The 23,282-nt window shown below is 47.4% G+C and overlaps 1 protein-coding gene across 1 annotated transcript; it reads right to left on the bottom strand.

Moving 5' to 3' along the window:
• Positions 1-7,760: 7,760 nt before the first annotated feature.
• On the bottom strand, positions 7,761-21,821 carry LOC136515600 (uncharacterized). Its single transcript, XM_066509140.1, has 5 exons — positions 21,816-21,821; positions 19,903-20,148; positions 19,702-19,808; positions 18,836-18,870; positions 7,761-8,092 (listed from the first exon to the last, which is right to left on the bottom strand). Exons 1-5 carry the CDS (start codon positions 21,819-21,821, stop codon positions 8,025-8,027), a joined length of 462 nt encoding a protein of 153 aa, XP_066365237.1. The 3' UTR covers positions 7,761-8,024.
• Between the last annotated feature and the right edge of the window lie 1,461 nt (positions 21,822-23,282).

Below are 23,282 nucleotides of genomic sequence, written 5' to 3'. Positions count from 1 at the left end.
TGGGAAATTCACTAAAAAGGTTATCAACTTAAATAGTGAGTCTTAGGACTCTCACATAGACAAGTTGAGAGGGAGAACCGGGAGGCCACACGCGCGCGCCGCTGCCGCCGAGCCGAGCCGAGCCGCGCCGCCCGCACGTGCGCGCGACGCGCCGCGCCGCGCCGGGCCGTGGCCGTGGCCGTGGGCCGTGGGCCTGGTTTTGTCGCTTGGCCCAACCAAAACCCTAGCCGCCGCAGCCAACTCCCAACGCCCAACCACCCGGGAATTGCACGGCTATAATGAGGGGAGGGCGCCCCTGTTCCAGGGGTGCGAGACCCGACTCTTCCTCTTCCTCCTCTCTGCAACATCTGAGCGCTGAGCTGTTCGTCTGCATCTTCGACCGGAGTTCCCTGCGCGCACAGGGAGCTTCGGTAGCAGGCCTCCGGAACTTCCCCCATCAAGCGTACCTGCACGGGTAGGTGGGGAATCAAGTTTTTGGGGAGCGCCGGCTTCCCGGTGCGACTGCTGCCCCGTCTGCAGTTTCCTGTTCGGGGGCTTCTGCTTCCTGACGGGAGAGTCTCGTGCTACTGCTGCGACACCGCACCTCCAGGAGCTTCCCGTGCCACTGCTCCGACACCGCACCTGCAGGAGCTTCCCGTGCCACTGCTCCGACACCGCACCTGCAGGAATCTCCCGGCGCGACCTCCTCTGCAACATGGTGGACACGAGGAGGACTGGTGGCCGCACCAACACCAACGACGGAGAAGATGGTGGCTCACTGTCCGCGGGTACCGGCAGTCCCACCCTAGGGTATAAATCTAATCCCACTGTGCGCTATTGTTCATATGCTATTCTGTTAGCGTTTTTAGCACACTTGGTTGCTGCACTGTTAAATACTATCTGCAATAGTGGTGCTGTTACAGTATGGTTAGTGGTACTGTTACTATTGTTTAAGTCGTATTTATGGATTAATATAAGTCGTAAATTGACCAAATGTTCAACAATCCAAAAACTTGATAGGTCATTTTCGGCTGCTAGTTTTGCTGCGTCACTAAAACCACCACCATTGAAAGATGATGGATCCAACTATAAAGTGTGGCGTGTCCGCTCCAAGCTGTGGTTCACTAGTATGCGTTGTGAGCACGTGATCAAGGGAAAGCGCATTGAACCTCCTTTCTCTCACGAGGAGGAGATTAAGTTCAATGAGGCAGATAACTTGTTCAAGGGGGGTCTCATCAGCATATTAGCTGAAACCATGGTGCAAGTGTACATGGATATGGACACTGGCAAGGACATGTGGGATGCACTTGAGGCCAAGTTCGGTGTTGCCGATGCTAGCACTGAATTGTACATCATGGAGAAGTTCTATGACTACAAGATGGTCGATGACCGATCTGTAGTAGAGCAGGCTCATGAGATACAGATGCTGGCAAAGGAACTCCAGAACAATGAGTGTGAGTTGCCTGACTAGTTTGTGGCCGGCGGTATCATCGCTAAGCTGCCACCTACTTGGTCGAGCTTTGCCACTACTCTAAAGCACAGGAGGCAAGTGTTCAGTGTGACTGATCTCATTGCTACTCTTGGTGTGGAGGAGAATGCTAGGGCAAAGGACACTCATGGCAAGAAAGCACATGAGGAAAGTTCTAGCGCCAATCTGGTGCAAAAGAAGAACTTTCATGCCGCATAGAGGAAGAAGAAAAACAGGCCTGCAGTCAAGCCTAAAGCTGCAACTTTTAAGAAGAAGGGCAAGGAAAAAGAAAAGGGCCTTTGCTTTATCTGCGGTGCATCTGACCATTGGGCAAAAGAGTGCCCTGACCGCAAGGACAAGCAGAAGAAGTCCGCAAACATGGTTGTTAGCGAATCTGGAGGATCTGGGTATGGTAATCATCTACCTACAGTTTTTTCAGTTTGTCTCTCGCCTGAGTGGTGGGTTGACACGGGTGCTAACATTCATGTTTGTTCTGATGTTTCTTTGTTTTCTTCTTATCAGGAACAAAGAGGTTGCTCCTTGCTGATGGGAAACAGTACGCATGCTGCTGTACTTGGTGTTGGTACGATCAATCTGAAGTTTACTTCGGGAAAGATCGTGCAGCTAAAGAACGTGCAGCATGTCCCCTCCATCAAGAAGAATCTCGTTAGTGGATCTCTATTATGTAGAGATGGCTTTAGACTTGTATTTGAGTCCAATAAATGTGTTGTATCCAAGTATGGAACCTTTGTTGGAAAAGGCTATGAAAGCGAAGGCTTGTTCCGCTTCTCTTTGATGGATTCTTGTGATAAAATTGTGAACCATGTGAGAAATGATAATGAGTCTAATGTTTGGCATTCCCGACTCTGTCACATCAATGTTGGTTGTATGACGCGCTTAGCTAGTTTAAAATTAATCCCTAAAATCGATCTGGTCAAAGGGTCTAAGTGCCATGCTTGTGTTCAAGCGAAGCAACCTCGCAAGCCTCACAAGGCTGTGAAAGAGGCGAGAAATTTGGCACCGCTAGATCTCATTCATTCTGATCTGTGCGAGATGAATGGTGTATTGACCAAAGGAGGAAAGAAATATTTCATGACTCTTATTGATGATAGCACTAGATTTTGCTATGTGTACTTGCTAAAAACAAAGGATGAAGCAATGCATTATTTTAAAATCTATAAAGCCGAAGTAGAGAACCAATTGGAAAGGAAAATCAAACGGTTGAGGTCTGATCGTGGGGGAGAATACTTTTCACATGAGTTTGATTCATTCTGCGAGGAACATGGAATTATTCATGAGAGGACGCCTCCATACTCCCCCCAATCCAATGGGATTGCCGAACGAAAGAATCGCACTCTAACTGATTTGGTTAACGCCATGTTAGACACTACAGGACTTTCCAACGAATGGTGGGGTGAGGCTATATTGACGGCATATCATGTCCTGAATAGAGTTCCTACAAAGAATAAAGAAGTAACACCATTCGAGGAATGGGAAAAGAAAAGGTTGACTCTCTCATACATACGCACTTGGGGATGCTTGGCCAAGGTGAATGTGCCAATCATCAAAAAGCGCAAACTTGGACCAAAAACTGTAGATTGTGTGTTCCTCGGTTACGCTTTACACAGCGTCGGCTGTAGATTCCTAGTTGTAAGCTCTGGAGTACCTAACATGCGTGTTGGTGCAGTGATTGAATCCAGAGATGCTACATTCTTTGAGAATGAATTTCCTATGAGAGGAAATGAACCTAGCACATCTAGTCAAAAACCTGTTGATTCCCTCGTGGCGCCAACAGAACATCTTGAACAAACATGTGTTGAGAATCCAGAGGAGGATAATAGTGGAGCTACTCGAAAGAGTAAGAGACAGAGGACTGTAAAGTCTTTTGGTGATGATTTCACTATATACCTCGTGGATGACACTCCAAGCACCATTGCTGAGGCATTTTCCTCTCCCGACGCTGACTACTGGAAGGAAGCAGTGCGAAGTGAGATGGATTCAATTATGACCAATGGAACTTGGGAGATTGTTGATCGTCCTTACGGGTGCAAGCCTGTAGGATGTAAATGGGTATTCAAGAAAAAGCTTAGGCCTGATGGTATGATTGAAAAGTACAAGGCAAGGCTTGTGGCTAAGGGTTATACCCAGAAAGAAGGCGAGGACTTCTTTGATACTTATTCACCAGTGGCCCGATTGACCACAATCCGAGTACTGCTTGCCCTGGCTGCGTCTCATGATCTTTTCGTTCATCAGATGGATGTTAAGACGGCTTTCCTAAATGGGGAGCTAGATGAGGAGATCTACATGGATCAGCCTGATGGCTTCGTAGTAGAAGGTCAAGAAGGAAAGGTGTGTAAATTATTGAAGTCTTTGTATGGCCTCAAACAAGCACCTAAGCAATGGCATGAAAAGTTTGATAAAACTATGACATCTGCTGGTTTTGTTGCGAATGAAGCCGACAAATGTGTGTACTACCGCTATGGTGGGGGAGAAGGAGTAATCCTGTGCTTGTATGTGGATGACATACTAATCTTTGGGACAAGACTCAATGTGATTGAGGAAGTCAAGGACTTTCTGTCAAAGAGCTTTGACATGAAGGATTTGGGAGTGGCTGATGTGATACTAAACATCAAACTTCTAAGGGGAGAAAATGGTGGAGTAACACTTGTACAAACTCACTATGTGGAAAAGGTACTGAGTCGCTTTGGTTATAGTGACTGCAAGCCCGTGTCCACTCCCTATGATCCAAGCGTGATCCTGAGAAAGAACAGAAGAATAATGAGGGATCAGTTGAGATATTCCCAAATCATCGGCTCGCTAATGTACTTGGCTAGTGCAACGAGGCCTGACATCTCATTTGCTGTGAGCAAATTAAGCCGGTTTGTTTCAAATCCGGGAGATGATCACTGGCGTGCTCTTGAAAGAATATTGTGCTATCTAAAGGGAATGTCGAGCTTTGGCATTCACTATACGGGGTACCCGAAGGTACTCGAGGGCTATTGTGATGCAAATTGGATATCTGATGCTGATGAGTTAAAAGCTACAAGTGGATATACATTCACACTTGGAGGTGGCGCTGTTTCCTGGAAGTCTTGCAAGCAGACCATCTTAACCAGGTCAACAATGGAAGCAGAACTTGCAGCACTTGATATCGCTACTGTTGAGGCTGAATGGCTCCGTGAGCTCCTTATGGATTTGCCGGTGGTTGACAAACCTGTGCCCGCAATTTCTATAAACTGTGATAACCAAACAGTAATTATCAAGATAAACAGTTCAAAGGACAACATGAAGACCACTAGGCATGTAAAGCGGTGGTTAAAATCTGTCAGAAAATTGAGAAACTCTGAAGTAATAGCATTGGACTATGTCCATATGTCTAAAAATCTGGCAGATCAATTTACTAAGGGACTATCGCGTAATGTGATAGATAGTGCATCGAGTGAGATGGGACTGAGACCCACATGAAGTTCTATCGTGGTGGCAACCTGTCCTATGTGATCGGAGATCCCGTGAATTAGGATGGTGAAACAAGCTATGGGTAGACTGAGGGAAGAGACCCTTTTTAATAAAGGTCAATCTCTTGAGTAATGCACTTCTCTTTCTATCTGTATGGCAGGTTGGTAAATACCTCAATGTGATCCGAGTGGCTTAATGAGAAGCAAAGATGTCGGCCTACAGGGCATCTTAAAGGAACACACCTATGTGAGTTCGATTGCTAGTCGCAATCTATGAGATTTAGGTGATCTCTAGATACTCATGAATAGGCCAGGAGTATGACTTATATGCTCCAACCAGAGGGGATGCTACAGGCAGCCTAGTATCAGTAAAGGAATCGAGTGAGCCTCACTTTGCACAAAACTGTCAATTCAAGGCATAGTCCATTGGTCAGTTGTAAATGAGTGTAAACTCCTTTTCTAGATGGATGTTCAACTTAACAGTCTCCATCGAAACACTGGTATATCAAACAAGCTCAGATCAGAAGACATTAACTGTGGACTTCTGAAGTTTGGTGGGGATTGTTAGATTAATTTTGGCCAGGCCCATTATTTATTCTAATTAATCAAATAAACTTCAAAGGCCCACAATTATTGTTAAGTGGAAAAATGATTAGTACCATATGGGAAATTCACTAAAAAGGTTATCAACTTAAATAGTGAGTCTTAGGACTCTCACATAGACAAGTTGAGAGGGAGAACCGGGAGGCCACACGCGCGCGCCGCCGCCGCCGAGCCGAGCCGCGCCGCCCGCGTGTGCGCGCGCCGCGCCGCGCCGCGCCGGGCCGTGGCCGTGGCCGTGGCCGTGGGCCGTGGGCCTGGTTTTGTCGCTTGGCCCAACCAAAACCCTAGCCGCCGCAGCCAACTCCCAACGCCCAACCACCCGGGAATTGCGCGGCTATAATGAGGGGAGGGCGCCCGACTCTTCCTCTTCCTCCTCTCCGCAACATCTGAGCGCTGAGCTGTTCGTCTGCATCTTCGACCGGAGTTCCCTGCGCGCACAGGGAGCTTCGGTAGCAGGCCTCCGGAACTTCCCCCATCAAGCGTACCTGCACGGGTAGGTGGGGAATCAAGTTTTTGGGGAGCGCCGGCTTCCCGGTGCGACTGCTGCCCCGTCTGCAGTTTCCTGTTCGGGGGCTTCTGCTTCCTGACGGGAGAGTCTCGTGCTACTGCTGCGACACCGCACCTGCAGGAGCTTCCCGTGCCACTGCTCCGACACCGCACCTGCAGGAGCTTCCCGTGCCACTGCTCCGACACCGCACCTGCAGGAATCTCCCGGCGCGACCTCCTCTGCAACATGGTGGACACGAGGAGGACTGGTGGCCGCACCAACACCAACGACGAAGAAGATGGTGGCTCACTGTCCGCGGGTACCGGCAGTCCCACCCTAGGGTATAAATCTAATCCCACTGTGCGCTATTGTTCATATGCTATTCTGTTAGCGTTTTTAGCACACTTGGTTGCTGCACTGTTAAATACTATCTGCAGTAGTGGTGCTGTTACAGTATGGTTAATGGTACTGTTACTATTGTTTAAGTCGTATTTATGGATTAATATAAGTCGTAAATTGACCAAATGTTCAACAGAACAATCTCATTTCATTGGATCTCATGCAAGTTTAAGCAGTTGTAAAAATCTCTGCTGGTCACAAAACTGCTTCTGCTCTTGCACACAACAAAAGCCTCTTTACCTCCCCTTTTAAAACAGTGGATAGAAAATCTTCTTTAGTTTACCTCATTTTCTTGTTTCTTTCTTTGTCTCTTGAGCTTGAGTTTAATTTTTTCTGTATTATTTTGCCTGTAACATTTTCTTTAACTTGTAAGACCTTTGCTTTTTTATAATTTATCTTCAGTAGGGCCAACCCTCCAGGTTTCTTAAAAACATTCTCATTCATAAATGTTTTTCTCCCATCCTCCCCATAAAGTATGTGATTCTCAATTTTCGAGGTTAGATCCGTGTAGGTATAAAATTATGTATGTGCCCCTCCTATTTTCTCATTTCGAAAGCAATTGTTTGTGCCTGGAGGGTTGGCGACCACCTCTACAGTGATGTGAATCACCGATTGATGTATGCGCTGGTTTTATTGATATGAGCCCTACTGAAAATGCTGATCTCAAACCTACTATTACATTCATTTCAAGGCATAGTTGAACTGCAAGTTTATATTTTTTTGGGACGGAGCAAATACGTACTCGTTCCGATCCAAACGGAGCCCGAGCATGGTTAGCTGCCCAACCCAAGGGATACCCTCCTTTAATTAATTTGATTTGACTTTGACGGGAGCAGGTGTCATTGTTTGGACGCGTGCGCGTTCATCCCATGCTTCTGCTAGGTCTACCAGCGTCCAGCCCTAGCATGTGACCCACCTACTATATTGCCACCTGACATTGGGTCACAGCACGTGCCAACACTTGGCAAGGGTGGATCAATATCTTTGTAGTACTACTCCCTCAGTCGTCTCATAAAGGATGTGATTCTTAATTTTCAAGATTAGATTAATGTAGATGTAAAATTACATATATGCCCCTCTTGTATCCTCCTTTGTACACAAAGAAACTCAAAAGCAATTGTTTGCATCTGGAGGGTTAACGGCCACCTCTACAATCTACGCCGTGGATGAGAATCACGGATTGATGGATGCACTGTTTTTTTTAATACTAGGCCCTACTGAAAACACTGATATCAAACCTACGATTACATTCTTTTTTAGACAAATATTTGAACTGCAAGATTATTTTTTTTGGGGGGGACGGATGAAGTATTTTGTTTGGCACAGTATATGAAACCCTAACGAATGAAAATGTTTATATCACAATAACAAATCAAATGGTAGATGGTACACCATAATTCATCTTCGGTCTCTCATTCAGAATGACCAGCGTACACAGATCACGGCTGAGTACCGAGTACTAGTGTGATAACATGCCAGCTCTCACAAAGACCAGTGCTTGCCTGCATCCCAGTAAAAACAGAAGTAAAATGCTTGACTAGAGACATGGGCTAAACTGAATACAACAGTTTTTTTCCTACAAGTGAAACAAGGTTCTGCATCCTAGACTAAAAATTGTGGAGACACTTCGGCCTTAGAAGAAAATAGTGGATATTCCCATAGCCAAGCACCCTACTGATACCCAAGGGCTCAATCGCTCACCTGAGAAAGAAAGACATGCGAAATGTCAATTCTACATTCTTAACAAACAAATGGATTAATTAACAATCAACTATATGTTATGGTGCAACCATAAACAAACATTTTGTGCTATAAAAAAGTACAAACTACTGTCCTTTACTTGCTGTCTTGGTGTGGAAAGTCATAAATACATACCTTTGCTCATTAGTTTTTCTATTCAAGAAAACAAATTGGAAAGAGTAACTATGGTTACAAACTTAAGAAATACTTCTCGGCAAGATAAATCCAAATATTTTTACATGTATCTAATTTAGCATTAAACAGCAATACAGAGCATTAGATATTCTAAATTTAAGGTAAGATAAATTTAGTATTTGCCCAGTTTCTCAAATTTCTAAATGAATTCATCTTCTTGGCCAACAAGTCTAATTCTATATTTCTACCTCAACTACTTGTAAGACCTCCATCAAACAGATATTCACCCCCTTGTACTATGGACCAGCTTCAGCTTGAGGATCCATGCAGGATTTGGAGTTTGTAGAACAAAATGGTTCAACCATGTGTAATGTGTTTAATCCAAAACAATCACAAATTGCTCAGCCATACCATCAATTTGCCGGTAACCTCATACTACCATTTCAAATTTGGATCTATGGGCAAAATATCAAATAATGAGCACCAGATTCACCAACGAACCCGTGATATGAGAACATGTCCGCAGTGTTTGTCAAAATAGGCAACAGGAATCACATGCCAGTACATAAATCATGCCACTGTCACACCTAAACTAAATGGCAATGATGCAGACCACTATTCATTGGTAATGCTAGGCTCAAGAGATTATTAGATGCTCAGTGACTCCCATCAGGACTCAGAGGAAGATGTCTATTATCGACAGTATGCTACAGTGTGAGGTGAAGAATGTTCCTTGCTCTTATCTCGGGCTCCTGCTGTTGATCAAGAAGCCTTCTAAAGCAAAGCTGCAGCCACTTGTCCATGCAGTGGCTGATCACCTGCTAGTTAGGAGTCATTGTTATCCCATGCAGTTAGCTATTGGGTGAAGGTTGGTCTCCCAGAGACCCCGATAGATCAAATGATTGTCATGTATGATTGCTTAAGGCCATTGAATTATTGCTACTAATATAAGTCACCTTTGGAAGGGTCAAGAGCAAACCAGTGGTGGTAACTGCTTTGTTTCTCAGTCAACCCTTGGTTCATAATGGTTATGTCTGCAAAAAAAATAGAACCATCTAGACCTTTGGCTGGGTTGCAAATACAAATGCTTCAGGATGCCATGGCATTGTTTACTGTAGCTACGGAATTGCTGGTTCCCAATGGTTTTCACAGTTAAAATTCTCCGAATTGGCGCCACAACTAGATATATTGGTGCCTTTCTGATCTATTTACAGACTGTTAGACAAGCTAATGAGGACATTACTCCTTCGGATACAAGGCTTGGAGGTGAATAGGACTAGTGTGGGCCTCCAAGTTATGGTGGAGGCCTAGTCCAACTCAAGCTGGAGTTCACCTCGGACTCCAGGAGCAGTCCCGGTTAAAAACGTCACCCAGGACACATACTCTGTTTTTGACATTCTACCTATGCACAGAAAGCTAAGGAGATGACCTTTTCAATGCCACCGGTCTCATGTCAAAACTCCCAAGTAAACGGGAATCGTTGAAACAAGTGGGTGTTAGGGTGCTACGTCACCATATTTTGGGCCATAGGCCCGTGTATCATGTCGGAGCCCATTAGGGGCGCGTTCATGGTTATGTGCGCCCTAAGACCTATTAATCCATGGCCGCCACTTCATTAGGGTTTGGGTTTTTGTTGAGTTCTAGTTTTCCTCATGAAACAAACATTCTTCATAGCACTTGTAACGCTGAGTTCGACTACTTATTCAACTGTGTCGATTAGTCCTTTCAATTCAAGACTTGAACCTATCAGTTTGATAAACTTCATCTCTATTTGCAATATCAGATTGTGTCTTTTACATCGTTGCTTGTGTTCTCGATTCAAAAGGCCTTCTAGGCCAACGGAGCAGTCTGAATCATACTTGATTAGAAGCATGGATCATGAACGCAAGTTCTCCACCAATCAAATTTACCCTACCTATCGAAAGATCAGGCCAAGTCTCCGTCTCCATCACAAGCGCTGACGGGCTTCAATAGTGGTTCATCGGTCGACACTTTGGTTGAATAGATTGGCACTTTGGTTGAATAGACTTGGTAGAATATCTCCACATACAGCAAGGTTGATCAGCATGTTTGGAACATTCAAGTTCAGGAGTTTACTCTAGCAAGTAAACCTACAGTCCCTTGATTGAATACATCACATTTGTGCGGTGAATGCAAGTGATGGTGCACCCTAATGGTGCAGAATTTCTGTGTGCTTCGATACAGCAGACAGGTTAGCCAACAGCGCTTTCCTCACGCAGCTTGACAGGACAAGGAAACCATCCAGCACCTGTTATCATCTCTTGAAGTGATGGTACTGTGCCCTCAAGAGTGTTCACAAACAGAAAATAAATGATTTGGAAGCACTGTAGTGGTCCGGGTAGTCAGGGTTCCAGCCCCAGGTGTTTGTTGATTGCTTATGTTTTGACTCATTGTGCATCTGAATTTGTGTCCATGAGGACGAATTTTGTGTTTTGTACCTTTTACTCCTATTAGTGAAATAATACATAGTTATCCTGCACTCTCGAGAGGACAAAAATGCCAATGCTGACCCCACCAGTGGATATGGGATTTCTAGTTAGCTATTCTGTAATATAATGTTCCTAGTTGTCCAGTTCCTTGTATTAGATATGTTTTCCCCTTAATTTTCGAAATTGCTTATTCGGTCATCTGACTTGGAAAGGTCAACTTAAGTTAGCATAATAATTACCACCACCACCAGAACCATGAGTATTTATTTTAGTTAAACAAGAAATACAGCAGCATATAACATTGCCAAGTCATATGCCAACCATGAAAGAAATATAGACAAAGGCACAAAGCAACATGGCACTCCAAGATAATTTTCAGTGTTCAGCAAGAACTTCCATAATCACTAATTAAATATTATCTACAATCCTGCTAAAATCTCCATACTTACTGTTAAAATATGAAAAATCCAGAAACAATTTAACCATTGGAATTATTGAAAGAGGAGCAATTGCATGACCACCTCTAGTTTGAACTCTAACTGCTGATTTGGTCTCCTAGTTTGAACTCTACTTTGAACCACTGCTCCTAGTTCTTCAAAATTTCTTTGGCCTACTCCGTTTAGGTCACTACACATTGTTTAGTGCTTAAAAGACATTTCTGTCTTGGACCATGGACCCAACTTTTTCAATGAAATTTGCATATATGGATCAATTTTGAAATTTACCCTCTAGTATTTGCACATCTATGAATTTCTTTAGAGCATCTTGACAGCAAATTTATTTGAAAATTGGATAACAATTTACCCTGAATGGTTAAAAAAAGCGAAGACAAACAAACAATTTCTCTCCTCACATGTCATTCACCAGAAAGAAATTTCCTCTTCAATCCAGATCAGCTGTCACCAAACTGCTGCCACTGCTACTCCTTGTCACGGCTGGAGGGACTCAGAATACTGATGGACCAAATGGGCCCTGTAATAGGATAACAAGTATGCATGCTGGGCTGCGTCCCATTAAGCATTGGGCTAAGCCCATGTAACTGGCTTAAAGGCAATTGTGCTGCACGGGTTGATCTATCAGACATGAGATAATTATTACTCGAACTCAATTCTGACCCTGACTTGCTTTCTTCTCCGCCGTGGGCGACCACTCCTTCCAACCTCATCGGGATCTTGCCGGCTGAGGCAAGGAACGTCACACTCTTCCACAACCAGGATGAGGCCATCCCCAGAAGCACATTGGATCCCTTACCCCATGATCTATCGATGCACAATCTGATGAAGCTGACACAAGGTGGCAGACATAGTTCAATTCAATGTATTGAAGATGTGAAGGTCCTTGGGTCATCGGGTGCCATGGAATGGATGAATACCTACCATAATAAATAGCTTGGTGGTAAATATCTTGACGAGCTACTCATTATTAATTGGATTCCTGCCTGGCCAGCAAGAACAACAGAACTGATGAACAGCCCAGTAGCTCCAGATGCAAAGCTGGCAAGCCACAAAGGCTTTGAGCATGTTGAAATAGTCGGGCACGATGATGACAGTGGCAATACAGAACATGACACTCGCCTTGCTGCTCCGCCTGCTGAAAGCCTAGCCACACCATGACCCCACAGTGCATGTGCCCCCCTTACCTTCTTGCAGGCAATGTGCTGCTGCCTCTGCTCCACCTCCACCCGTGCCTCGAGCCCCACGCTCTCTTGCTGCAGCTAATGTGCCACGCCTGCTATCAAGGGTGACTGAACCAAGTGGATACAAGGGAGGAGAGGTCAATGTTTTCAAATCATCTAATCGACCCTAGTCGCCATGGGCCTGGCTAGCCAACTAGTCAATATTAATCGACGACCGTAGTCAGTCCTGGCTGTCCATATAGTCTTGTATATACGAGGACCAATATACTATATATACTATGTTGCATATATATAGTATAAACACTGTAAACCAAGCATCAAGACAAATTGCTGGAATAGTTGACCATGAAGCACCACTGAATTGAGACGTACATCGTTTAATCATTATAGTTTCTGGAATAGATGACCATGAAGCACCACTGAACAGAACAAGAAAATGGAGGATCTCATCATCATAATCCCCTAATCTAGATTGTTGGAGGATGAAGCAGGGATGGGAGTTCCTCAATCTGCCCGTGGATGCAGGGAAGTGAGGTGGGTGAAAGCATAAGCCTTGTGTTTATCTACCTAGGATACTTATCTAGAGTAGTTGGTGGCTGTGTCAGCCCTTATCTTTATCCTTATCTTGCTTTAGCATCTACTTTAGCTTCTCTAGAATATGTTGTAGCTTTCTTAAGTTGCAAGCAAGCTATCCTATATGTATCCCCAACCTGCCATAGTTGCGGCAAGGCTAATGAAATAGAAATTCCAGCCCCAAACCTATGATTTGGTTCTAACAAATGGTATTAGAACCAAGTTATCTTTCCCGTGTTCTTACCATCCCAATCAGGCAGCATGTCCGTCCACTCCTACTCTTCCTCTTCCAATCGCTCCACCACTTCAAGCGCACGGCGCAGGCAAGCCGCGCTGGCTGCGGACGAGGACGCGCACCACGCAGAGCTGGTCGCAGCGGAGAGACGCGAGCGGGAGGCGGCAGAGCGGGCGGCGGTGGCTGCTCGGGCGCAGAGGCTGGCGGCCGCTGAGCTCGCAGCAGCACGGGCCGCCGAGGAGGTCGCGGTCGCGACAGCTGCTGCTGAGGCGGCGGCAATGGAGGCGGCTGCCCTACGGGAGTGGAGGTGCGCGGGCAGACACGCGGACCTGGAGCGGCGCGGCGTGGATGCTGGTGCGGGCCGCGCGGGAGCTGCGCGGGCCCGGCCCGATGCGGACGGCCAGGGCGGACGGGGACGCCGCGGACGCGACCCCGACGGCCACGACTACGACACAGACGAATTTGAGCGGGCCCGAGATGCGCAAGACCACGAGCGGGCGGATGCGGACCTGCGCGGACGCGATTTCCGTGCCCCAGACGGACGTGGTCTCGACGGCGCCCCAGGCGGACATGGCCTTGACAACGCTCCAAGCGGATGCGGCCTTGGCGGTGCTCCAAGCGGACGCGACCACTGGCGGGATCCGCGAATCAACCGCGCAATGGAGGCCCAGGCGGCGGAGCTGGAGGCACAGCTGGACTTCGACCGGGAGCAGGGCGGACGGGACGCTAGCGCGTAGAGCCCTCGCAGGCGGCGCGCCTCTCCTTCCCCGGACCAGCGTCGAGGTCGCCGTGGTCGGCCCAACTCCCCTCCCGTCGTGCAGACCGTCGTCAAGGACGCCGACGGTGGATGGCCCATGCTCACCAAGACCAACTACGCCGAGTGGTCCATGGTGATGAAGGTGAAGATGCAGGTGCGGCGCATATGGGACGCGGTACGGTACGGCGACGCCAACTTCGACGAGGATTGGCGGGCGCTGGAGGCGCTTCTTACTGCTGTTCCGACGGAGATGCACTCCTCCCTCGCGAACGAGAGGACCGCCAAGGACACCTAGGACGCCATCGCCGCGGCACGCATTGGCAGCGACCGCGCCCGCAGGTCCACGCTTCAGAAGCTGCGTCAGGAGTGGGAGAACCTGGCTTTCAAGCCGGTGGAGGACATTGACAACTTCGCTCTCCGCCTCAACACTCTGATGCAGCAGTTGGCGCGGTACGGTGACAACAACATCGACGAGGAGAGAGCTGTCGAGAAGTTCCTCCGCGCATCCCCAAGAAGTACTCGCAGGTCGCCATCGCGATCGAGATGTTGCTGGACTTCTCCGAGCTGTCGATCGAGGTCAAGTTCGGGGACGCCTCCGCCGTGGAGATCAAGGGCGTCGGCTCCGTCGTCTTCACTGGCAAGACCGGCGAACACCGGCTGCTCACCGGTGTCTACTACATCCCCGCGCTGAGGAACTCCATCAGCTTGGGATAGCTGGATGAGAACGACTCACGCGTGGAGATCGAGCACGAGGTGTTGCATATCTAGGATCGCCATCGTCGCCTTCTCGCCAAGGTGAACAGAGGCGCCAGCCGCCTCTACGTCCTCCACGTGCAGGTGGCGCAGCCCGTGTGTCTTGCAGCCCGCTACGACGACGACGCCTGGCGGTGACACGAGCACTTTGGGCACCTCAACTTCGAGGCCCTAAAGCAGCTCAGCAACAAGGAGATGGTGTAGGGCATGCCGCGAGTCGAGCACGTGGAGCAGTTCTACGACACCTGCGTCCTCACCAAGCAGCGGCGGCTCCCCTTCCCCAACTAGGCAAGCTTCCGCGCCAAGAAGCTGGAGCTCGTGCACAGTGACCTCTGCGGCCCCGTGACACCGGCCACACCTGGAGACCGGTGCTTCTTCCTGCTCCTCGTCGACGACGTGTCCCGCTACATGTGGGCGGTCCTGCTCGACACCAAGGCGGCGGGTGCGGACGCCATCAAGCTGCTGCGGAGGAGTGCGGCCACAAGCTTCGGGTGCTATGCACCGACAATGGCGGCGAGTTCACGGCGGCTGAGTTCATGGTGTACTGCGCCGATGAGGGGATCCAGCGCCACTTCTCCGTGCCGTACACCCCGCAGCAAAACGGTGTCATTGAGCGCCGCAACCAGACAGTGGTGGCCACCGCCCGTGCCCTCCTCAAGCAAAGAGGGATGCGGGCAATCTACTGGGGGAGGCGGTGATGACTGTCGTCCATCTCCTCAACCGCTCGCCCACCAAGGCCCTTGACGGCAAGACGCCGTACGAGGCCTAGCACGGGCGCAAGCCGGTGGTGAGCCACCTCCGCATCTTCGGCATTCTCGCCTTCGCCAAGGAACTCAACCACGTCGGCAAGCTCGACAACCGGAGCACGACAGGGGTCTTCATCGGCTACGCGGAGGGCGTCAAGGCCTACCGCATCCTCGACCCTGCGACACAGCGCGTCCGCATCTCCCAGGACGTCGTGTTTGACGAAGGGCGAGGCTGGGCCTGGGGCAAGGCGGTGGACGACGGCTCGACTCTCAGAGACTTCGTCGTCGACTACATCCACTTCGAGGTTGCCAGGGGAGCTAGCAGCTCATCTTCACCGAGCTCGTCTACCTCAGCACCCGGCTCGCCATCAGCTCCGGTGAGTACTCCAACGCCTACACCACCAGCAAGTCCTCCACCACCTGTACCACCGGCTACGCCCCACTCTCCTACACCGACTCCCCAATCTCCTGCATCGGCGTCCACACCTTCGAGATCGGCACCAGCAGCTTTGGTCCGTGACGAGCAGCGCACGGTGGAGTTCACCACTCCGCTGTCCGACGACGAGGATCGCGTCAATGCCTACCACGACGACGAGCCTCTGCGCTACCACACCTTGGACAACATCTTCGGTGATCAGCCCGTCCCTGGACTAGCGATGCACGACTTCAAGGCGGAGCTACACCAGGCACACAAGGACGGCAAGCCCTGCTCCTTCGCTGAGGCGGAGGGAGACGCGGCATGGCGCGCCACGATGCAGCAGGAGATGGACGTGGTCGAGCGGAACCGAACGTGGGAGCTGGCGGATCTTCCTGCCGGCCACCGCGCCATCACCCTTAAGTGGGTCTACAAGCTCAAGAAGGATGAGGCCGGGGCGGTGATCAAGCACAAGGTGCGTCTGGTGGCACGCGGGTTCGTCCAGCAGGAGGGAGTCGACTTCGACGATGCCTTCGTGCCCGTTGCGCAGATGGAGTCTGTCCGTCTCCTCGCACTGGCGGCCCAGGAGGGTTCGCGTGTGCACCACATGGACGTCAAGTCCGCCTTCCTCAACGGTGACCTAAAGGCGGAGGTCTACGTCCACTAGCCGCCGGGATTCATCATCCCTAGCAAGGCCCTCAAGGTTCTTCACCTACGCAAGGCCCTCAAGGTTCTTCACCTGCGCAAGGCCCTCTACGGTTTGCAGCAGGCACCCCGAGCTTGGAACGTCAAGCTAGACTCCACCCTTAAGCAAATGGGGTTCCAGCAGACTCCTCACGAGGCTGCTGTCTACCGGCGGGGCAAGGGAGGCAATGCCCTGTTGGTAGGCGTCTACGTCGACGACTTGGTGATCACCGGCACCAAGGAGGCCGAGGTGGAGGCGTTCAAGGAGGAGATGAAGGCAACCTTCCAGATGAGCGACTTCGGCCTTCTCTCCTTCTACCTGGGGATCGAGGTCCACCAAGACAGCTCCGACATCTCCCTTCGCCAGACTGCCTACGCCAAGCGCATCGTCGAGTTGGGCGGGCTCACCGGCTGCAACCCAGCCCACACTCCCATGGAGGATAGGCTGAAGCTAAGCCGTGACAGCACGGCAAAGGAGGTCGACGCCACGCGATACCGGTGCATTGTGGGCAGCCTTTGCTACCTCGTCCACACGCGGCCGGACCTGGCATTCGCCGTTGGCTACGTCATTCGGTTCATGCAGCGACCGACGATGGAGCACGAGCAGGCTGTCAAGAGGATCCTCCGCTACGTCGCGGGCACTTCCGACTACAGCTTGCACTACCCGAGGTGTCCCGGTGCGGAGCATTTCATCAGGTACAGCGACAGCGACCTCGCCGGCGATAGCGACACAAGCAAGAGCACCAGCGGGACGTTATTCTTCCTCGGCAATTGTCTGATCAGCTGGCAGTCGGTCAAGTAGCAAGTGGTGGCTCTATCCAGTTGCGAGGCGGAGTACATCGCTGCCACAACCGCTTCGACTCAAGCTCTCTGGTTGGCTCGGCTGCTGGGCGATCTCCTAGGCAAAAACGTAGAAGCAGTGGAGCTCAGGGTGGACAGCAAGTCCGCCTTGGCCTTGGCGAAGAACCCCGTTTTCCATGAGCGCAGCAAGCATATCTGCATCAAGTACCACTTCATCATGAGCTGCTTGGATGAGGGGAGCATCAAGGCCGGCTACATCAACGCCCAGGATCAGCTCGCCGACCTTCTCACCAAGTCCCTTAGGCGGGTCAAGTTCCAGGAGCTTCGCGCCAGGATTGGGATGGTTCAAATTCCCCAAAAGGCGCCACACAAGACTTAGGGGAGAATGAAAGCATAAGCCTTGTGTTTATCTACCTAGGATACTTATCTAGAATAGTTGGTGGCTATGTCATCCCTTATCTTTATCCTGATCTTGCTTTATCATCTACTTTAGCATCTCTAGAATATGTTTTAGCTTTCTTAAGTTGCAAGCAAGCTATCCTATATGTATTCCCAACCTGCCATAGTTGTGGCAAGGCTAATGAAATAGAAATTCCAGTCCCAAACTTGTGATTTGGTTCTAACAGTGGGAACAGGAACTCCTCAATCCGTCAGCAGATACAAGGAAAAGAGGACGGCGGATGCAGGGAAGAGATGTAGGGAAGGGCGCCGGTGGCTTCCCCCACGCGAGGTACTAGAATGTGGTGACTGGTAAGAGGTTCTCCTGCCATCCCACGCTGCACTAGCAAAGGGAATCCAATGGGCAGAGAGCAGACTTGAGGATATAGGGCTGAAGACATTCTCAGCCCATGTGGTCGGACCAGATAAAGTCCAGTTCACATTCTCAGCCCAGTCGTCGAACACCTAGTCACCCGATTAAACATGACTAATCATACGACTTGATTCCTGGTTAGTCTGGTCGAGTTGTAGTGCCTAATCAAAGGCAGAGGACCGATAAGCCTGACTACTTGATAACACTGGGAGAGAGTCAGGTCAAGGCCATGCCATGGATAGGAGATAAAGGCTCAAGGGCTGTCTTTAACCCTCTGGGTCCATTTTTAACTGGTTTCTTCCTTTTTTTCATTGGTACATGTCAAAAAAGGAGCAAACATGCAAAGATGGGAAAACGAAGGCAAATAAGAAGTTAGAATTCAAAGTAGGGGCAGCCATACATTTGTCCCATAAAAGAACTATCAAGATAAATTAAATGCAAGGAATCGAAGAACTTTTGTTCAATACATAATGGAGATGCTTCAAAAATATGAACTGCTACTAGCTACTAAATCTAGCAGCAAAGCACTGAATAGCGCTATTAGCACCTTGAACCTCAGTCAAACTTCCAAAGTACATGTGATGTATGGATGAATGTACAGCAGTAGATAAATGAAAGGGGTTATGTGGCAAACAATGGTCATCAGAAAAATGAAAAGCAGCTTTTTTTTTTAGTTTACATGAGCCGGAAGCAGGAAAAGATGCATACCTATCCTGGCAGCTTTCCAAAAGAAACCACGGAATCTGTCATTAGAGATTATGGGGGTAAGTGAGAATATAAGAAGATCAGATAACTACAATTAACCATGTACAGATGTTGGTCCCTTCACAGTCCTATGTTGGCTCTAAATTTGGTGGGATCCAGGCCATTCAAAATCCAAGAAAAAAATCTAAACTAATAGTTTAAGAGTACAGTGGGCATTAATGGTTTCAAAGAAACAGGAAACAACATGCAATGTTTTGTTCCTTACAAAGTTATGGATAAAAAATATGAAGCTCAAGCTATCAACTTTGTCAAAACTGTGGCTGCCTTTACTCACAAGTGCAAATCAACTGATGTTGCCTGCTCAATCCTTGTGCAGAAATTGGTTTCACAAAAAAACAGGAAAGAAGACAAATGAAACACTTGCACAGATCTAATACACTAAATTCATTTGACTCACCAAAGGTAGTGCAAAATAGTAGAACAGCTTTAAATCCTATGCTAGCCAAATAACTTAGGAGTACTATGAACCTCTGACCTCAATACCTTGCTGGTAATCTTGGTCAAAACAAACTAGCTTTACGTTCTCTCTCGGCAAGGTTCATCCTCATCCTTATTAGAGGTTTTAATTATCTCTGAATCATAACTATTAAAAAAACTATCTTTGAATCAGCTCATGGACGGCGTCTGACGCCGTTAAACACAATTCACAGCAACCAGATGGCTATATCCTTCACACTGATTTTGACCTTCAATTATTTGCCACCATAGCCAAAGAACAAATTCTACAATTGGGCATAACAGAGAGCACAAGATGGAATCCCCAAATTCTCTGTGATTTAGTAAGCTAGCAATGGAAGAAAGAAAATTACCCTGTGCGGTCGTTGAGGATGGCCGGGAACTGCATCTTGATGTAGGTGCAGGTGCAGATCACCAGCAACACCACGGTCAGGAAGGAGTAGAAGTTGAACAGCGCCGACTTGCAAAATCAGATACGGGAAAGCGAGTTGGGTAGCGGTAGATCCGAGGCAAGGGACGCAGAGGGTCGGGATGTATCTTACCATGGTGCTCACCTCCCTCCTTCCGTGTTGCTGGCGTCCTGCTACCAGGGGACGCGGAGGTCGGGACGGATGTGGCTGGAACGGCGTGGAGTCAACTGCTGCTTCGGCTGTTCCTGCTGCAACTGAGGCTACAAGTCTGCAACGAGCTTTGGAAGGCTGTGCTGTGGCGGCTGTGATGTGGGCTGGGCTGAGCTCCTCCTCGGCCACGGACCCACGATTTGGATGGGGCTGGAACGGAGTCTTTCTAGAAGGTATTCTCTAGATTTTAATATTTGAAGAACCATTTAAATAAAAAATTACTTTTTATTCTCTATATTTTGTTTATATCTCTTACACTGTAGAGACTTAACCTCGTTGTCCATTTTTAGCTAGCGAGAAAATCTAAAATAGAGAATAGCTATATTAGTAAGGATATGTTGCTCTTAGATTCTTACTAGAATCTAAAGAAATTATGTCAAATGCTCTAAGGTTGAAATGATTCTAACCTGAATGTTTTCGTGGTTGGAAGTGACGAGGACATGACACCTTGACCATTGATTATAAGGTGAGCTCGTTCTTATATTTGCATAGTGATTTTTAGTACAACTCACTTGGTTCCACATGTATATGTCATTATTTGCTTGTATGTACAAATATGTCTCAAAGTGCAAGTTCATCAAAGTTGAACTTTCAGTTCATCGGTGGCCCGACAATGCTTTATTGGGAAGGTCATAATTCATCCATCTAGAGTGTGATTGTGGTCATTATAAGGTGAGCTCGTTCTTATATTTGCATAGTGATTTTTAGTACAACTCACTTGGTTCCACATGTATATGTCATTATTTGCTTGTATGTACAAATATGTCTCAAAGTGCAAGTTCATCAAAGTTGAACTTTCAGTTCATCGGTGGCCCGACAATACTTTATTGGGAAGGTCATAATTCATCCATCTAGAGTGCGATTGTGGTCAATGAGCACTTGATGGAAAACTTGATTGATAAGCTTTCAAATAGATATGGTCCCTATCTCAACATCACGTCGGCAAGGCCACCAAACCATCAAGACATGTTGTCGCTGTTTCTGCCGGAAGCTACATCGTCATCATGTGCTTGTTATTCACCCTTGGGACCCTGGCCCAACTTGGAGCACGCCCAAAGAAGATGGAGAACACATAAAGGAAGCCCTTGGACGTCCTCCCCTTGGCCACCACCTTAGGAGGCAAGCTAGGACGTCCAAGACAAGTTGGAGGCCCAATCCAAGTCAAGTTCGAGTCCATCTCAGGCTCTAGAAGTAGTCTGTAGTAAAACAAACGCTTAGGTCACAAACAGACTATTTTCAACGATCCATATATGGATGAAAAGATAATTTAATAAGTCAACCAATGGAGTGGTCACATGTCAAAATTCCTTCAGAATCAACGGGAATCGTCGAAACAAGTTGACATCTAAAATTTGTCAGGGCGTTGCGTCGCCATCTTTTAGGCCGTTTGGGCCATGTAACGTGTCGAGACTCCTTAGTGACGTGAATAGGGGTCCTTGGACGCCCCTTAGGCTATATAATCAGTAGTCGTTGGCTACATTAGGGTTTGGGTTTTACTTTAGATCAATCTGTCATTGAACAGTCGCCGTTATCGGTTTGTGAAACCCTGCATTCGAGATCTTAATCATATATCTGCAATCGTCACTATACTTGAGTTGCGTGTTATCTTGTTCTTCCTTGTGTTCTTCGATTCGCAGCAAGGATTAACCTTCTCGGTGAGGTCAACCGGATTATGACACAGTTGATAACCAGAGGAGACGTGGTGCTAAGGTTGTAGGGTTTGGGTCTTTGTGATCTGAAGCTAGATTGGTGTGTCGCTCTCCGACCAAATCGATAGTTATCTCGAACCTGACGAAAGATTGGGATCTGAATCCCCATCAAGTGGTAATCAGATCTTCAGGTATTACCGTCATGTTCGCATCTTACCCTTAGTTTGAGTGTTTTCGCCTTCGTCCCATAGTCCACCGCCATATTTGTTTTCTGTCCTAGAACCATCCTCGCCATAGCCTTTGCATTATTCAGTTTTAGGGTCCGCCATGTTGATTTGTGTCCTAGGTCATGGTCTTTGCTGATTTAGATTGTGTTCTTTTCTAATTTATGTTGATCCCTCCAACCGTCGACATCCTGTATCACCATCGGTTTGCATCTTGTGTCCACTAAAACCCTGATTCGGACTGATTTCCTTAAAATAGTCATAACTTTTGCATCCGAACTCGAAACGGGGTGAATTTTATATCTACGGAGAACACCTGAAAATTTTAGATCTGTTTCATCCTAGTCTAGCTGGGTTCACAAAAATTAGATTTGTGAAATTTGATCAGAAAAGTTGAGTTTCCAGGTCCACAAGTTTTGGTATGCTTTTTGAGCACAATACTGATTTTCTATAGGCCACATCTTTTATCCAATTGAGCTCAAATTTTTTATGGTTTATTATTGTGTGCTCCTTGCTGAGAAAAAATATCAAAAGATCAAAAGCAAAAAAAGTTTGGACAAAAAAAGAAAAGAAAAAATAATAGTAAAAGAAAAGAAAAGAAAAGAGAAAAGTTGCACATAAGGAACACCCAAAAACTCTATTGTTTGTGTTGCCTTTTTCCTTGTCCATATTTCCATTGCTACCTTTTATACTTGTTTCACTCCCTTGTTTGTCACAACTGCTGCTAGGAACACGTACAGGCCAACAACTAGGACAAGTGCTCTAGATATTTATTCTATATTGCTATCTATTATTAACTTGTGTGCCATATATAAATTATTTCTCTTTGTGAGCCTCCCAAGCTCTACATATACTTCATATCAGTATAGAAAAAGACCTTGCAATCTTGGTGACACGCCCTCATAGGTATCACGAATCAGCCGTCGGTTGTACCATCCACTGCTTTGCATTAGTAAGAACCTTGTAAGAGCTTGGTAAGATATGTGAGAGTGTGATTCCACTGACCCTTAAATAGTTGATAGGGGATTTATATTGATTTCTAACAATATCGAACAACGAGTTTCTGTTTAAGAGTGAATTGTAGGAAATCATGGACTAGAAGTTTGCAAGGATGGACCGAATGGTAACAATCAACCATCACATATAGACTATAATCATCAAGGTATGAGAGGTAAGTTTACCATACCATCCTTTGTTGGATTTTATGATGGAGAAAAATATATTTGATTGGGTGATGGCTGTAGAATAACAGTTTAATTCCCACCTAGTTTCTGAGATACATAAAGTTAAACACGCCACTAGTGAATTCAAATATTTTGCTCAATTGTGATGGCAAGAACTAGGCAATTTGCATCAACAGCCTGAATCATGGGTTAGACTAAAAGAAGCAATGCGTAATCGTTTTATTCCTCCTTATAAACGTGAATGGCGTAAGAAATTG

This window comes from Miscanthus floridulus, chromosome 17 (genome assembly GCF_019320115.1).
Source record: "Miscanthus floridulus cultivar M001 chromosome 17, ASM1932011v1, whole genome shotgun sequence".
Classification (NCBI taxonomy): domain Eukaryota; kingdom Viridiplantae; phylum Streptophyta; class Magnoliopsida; order Poales; family Poaceae; genus Miscanthus; species Miscanthus floridulus.
Note: the sequence above shows the minus strand (reverse complement) of the source record. Positions and strands in the feature narration are given on the sequence as shown.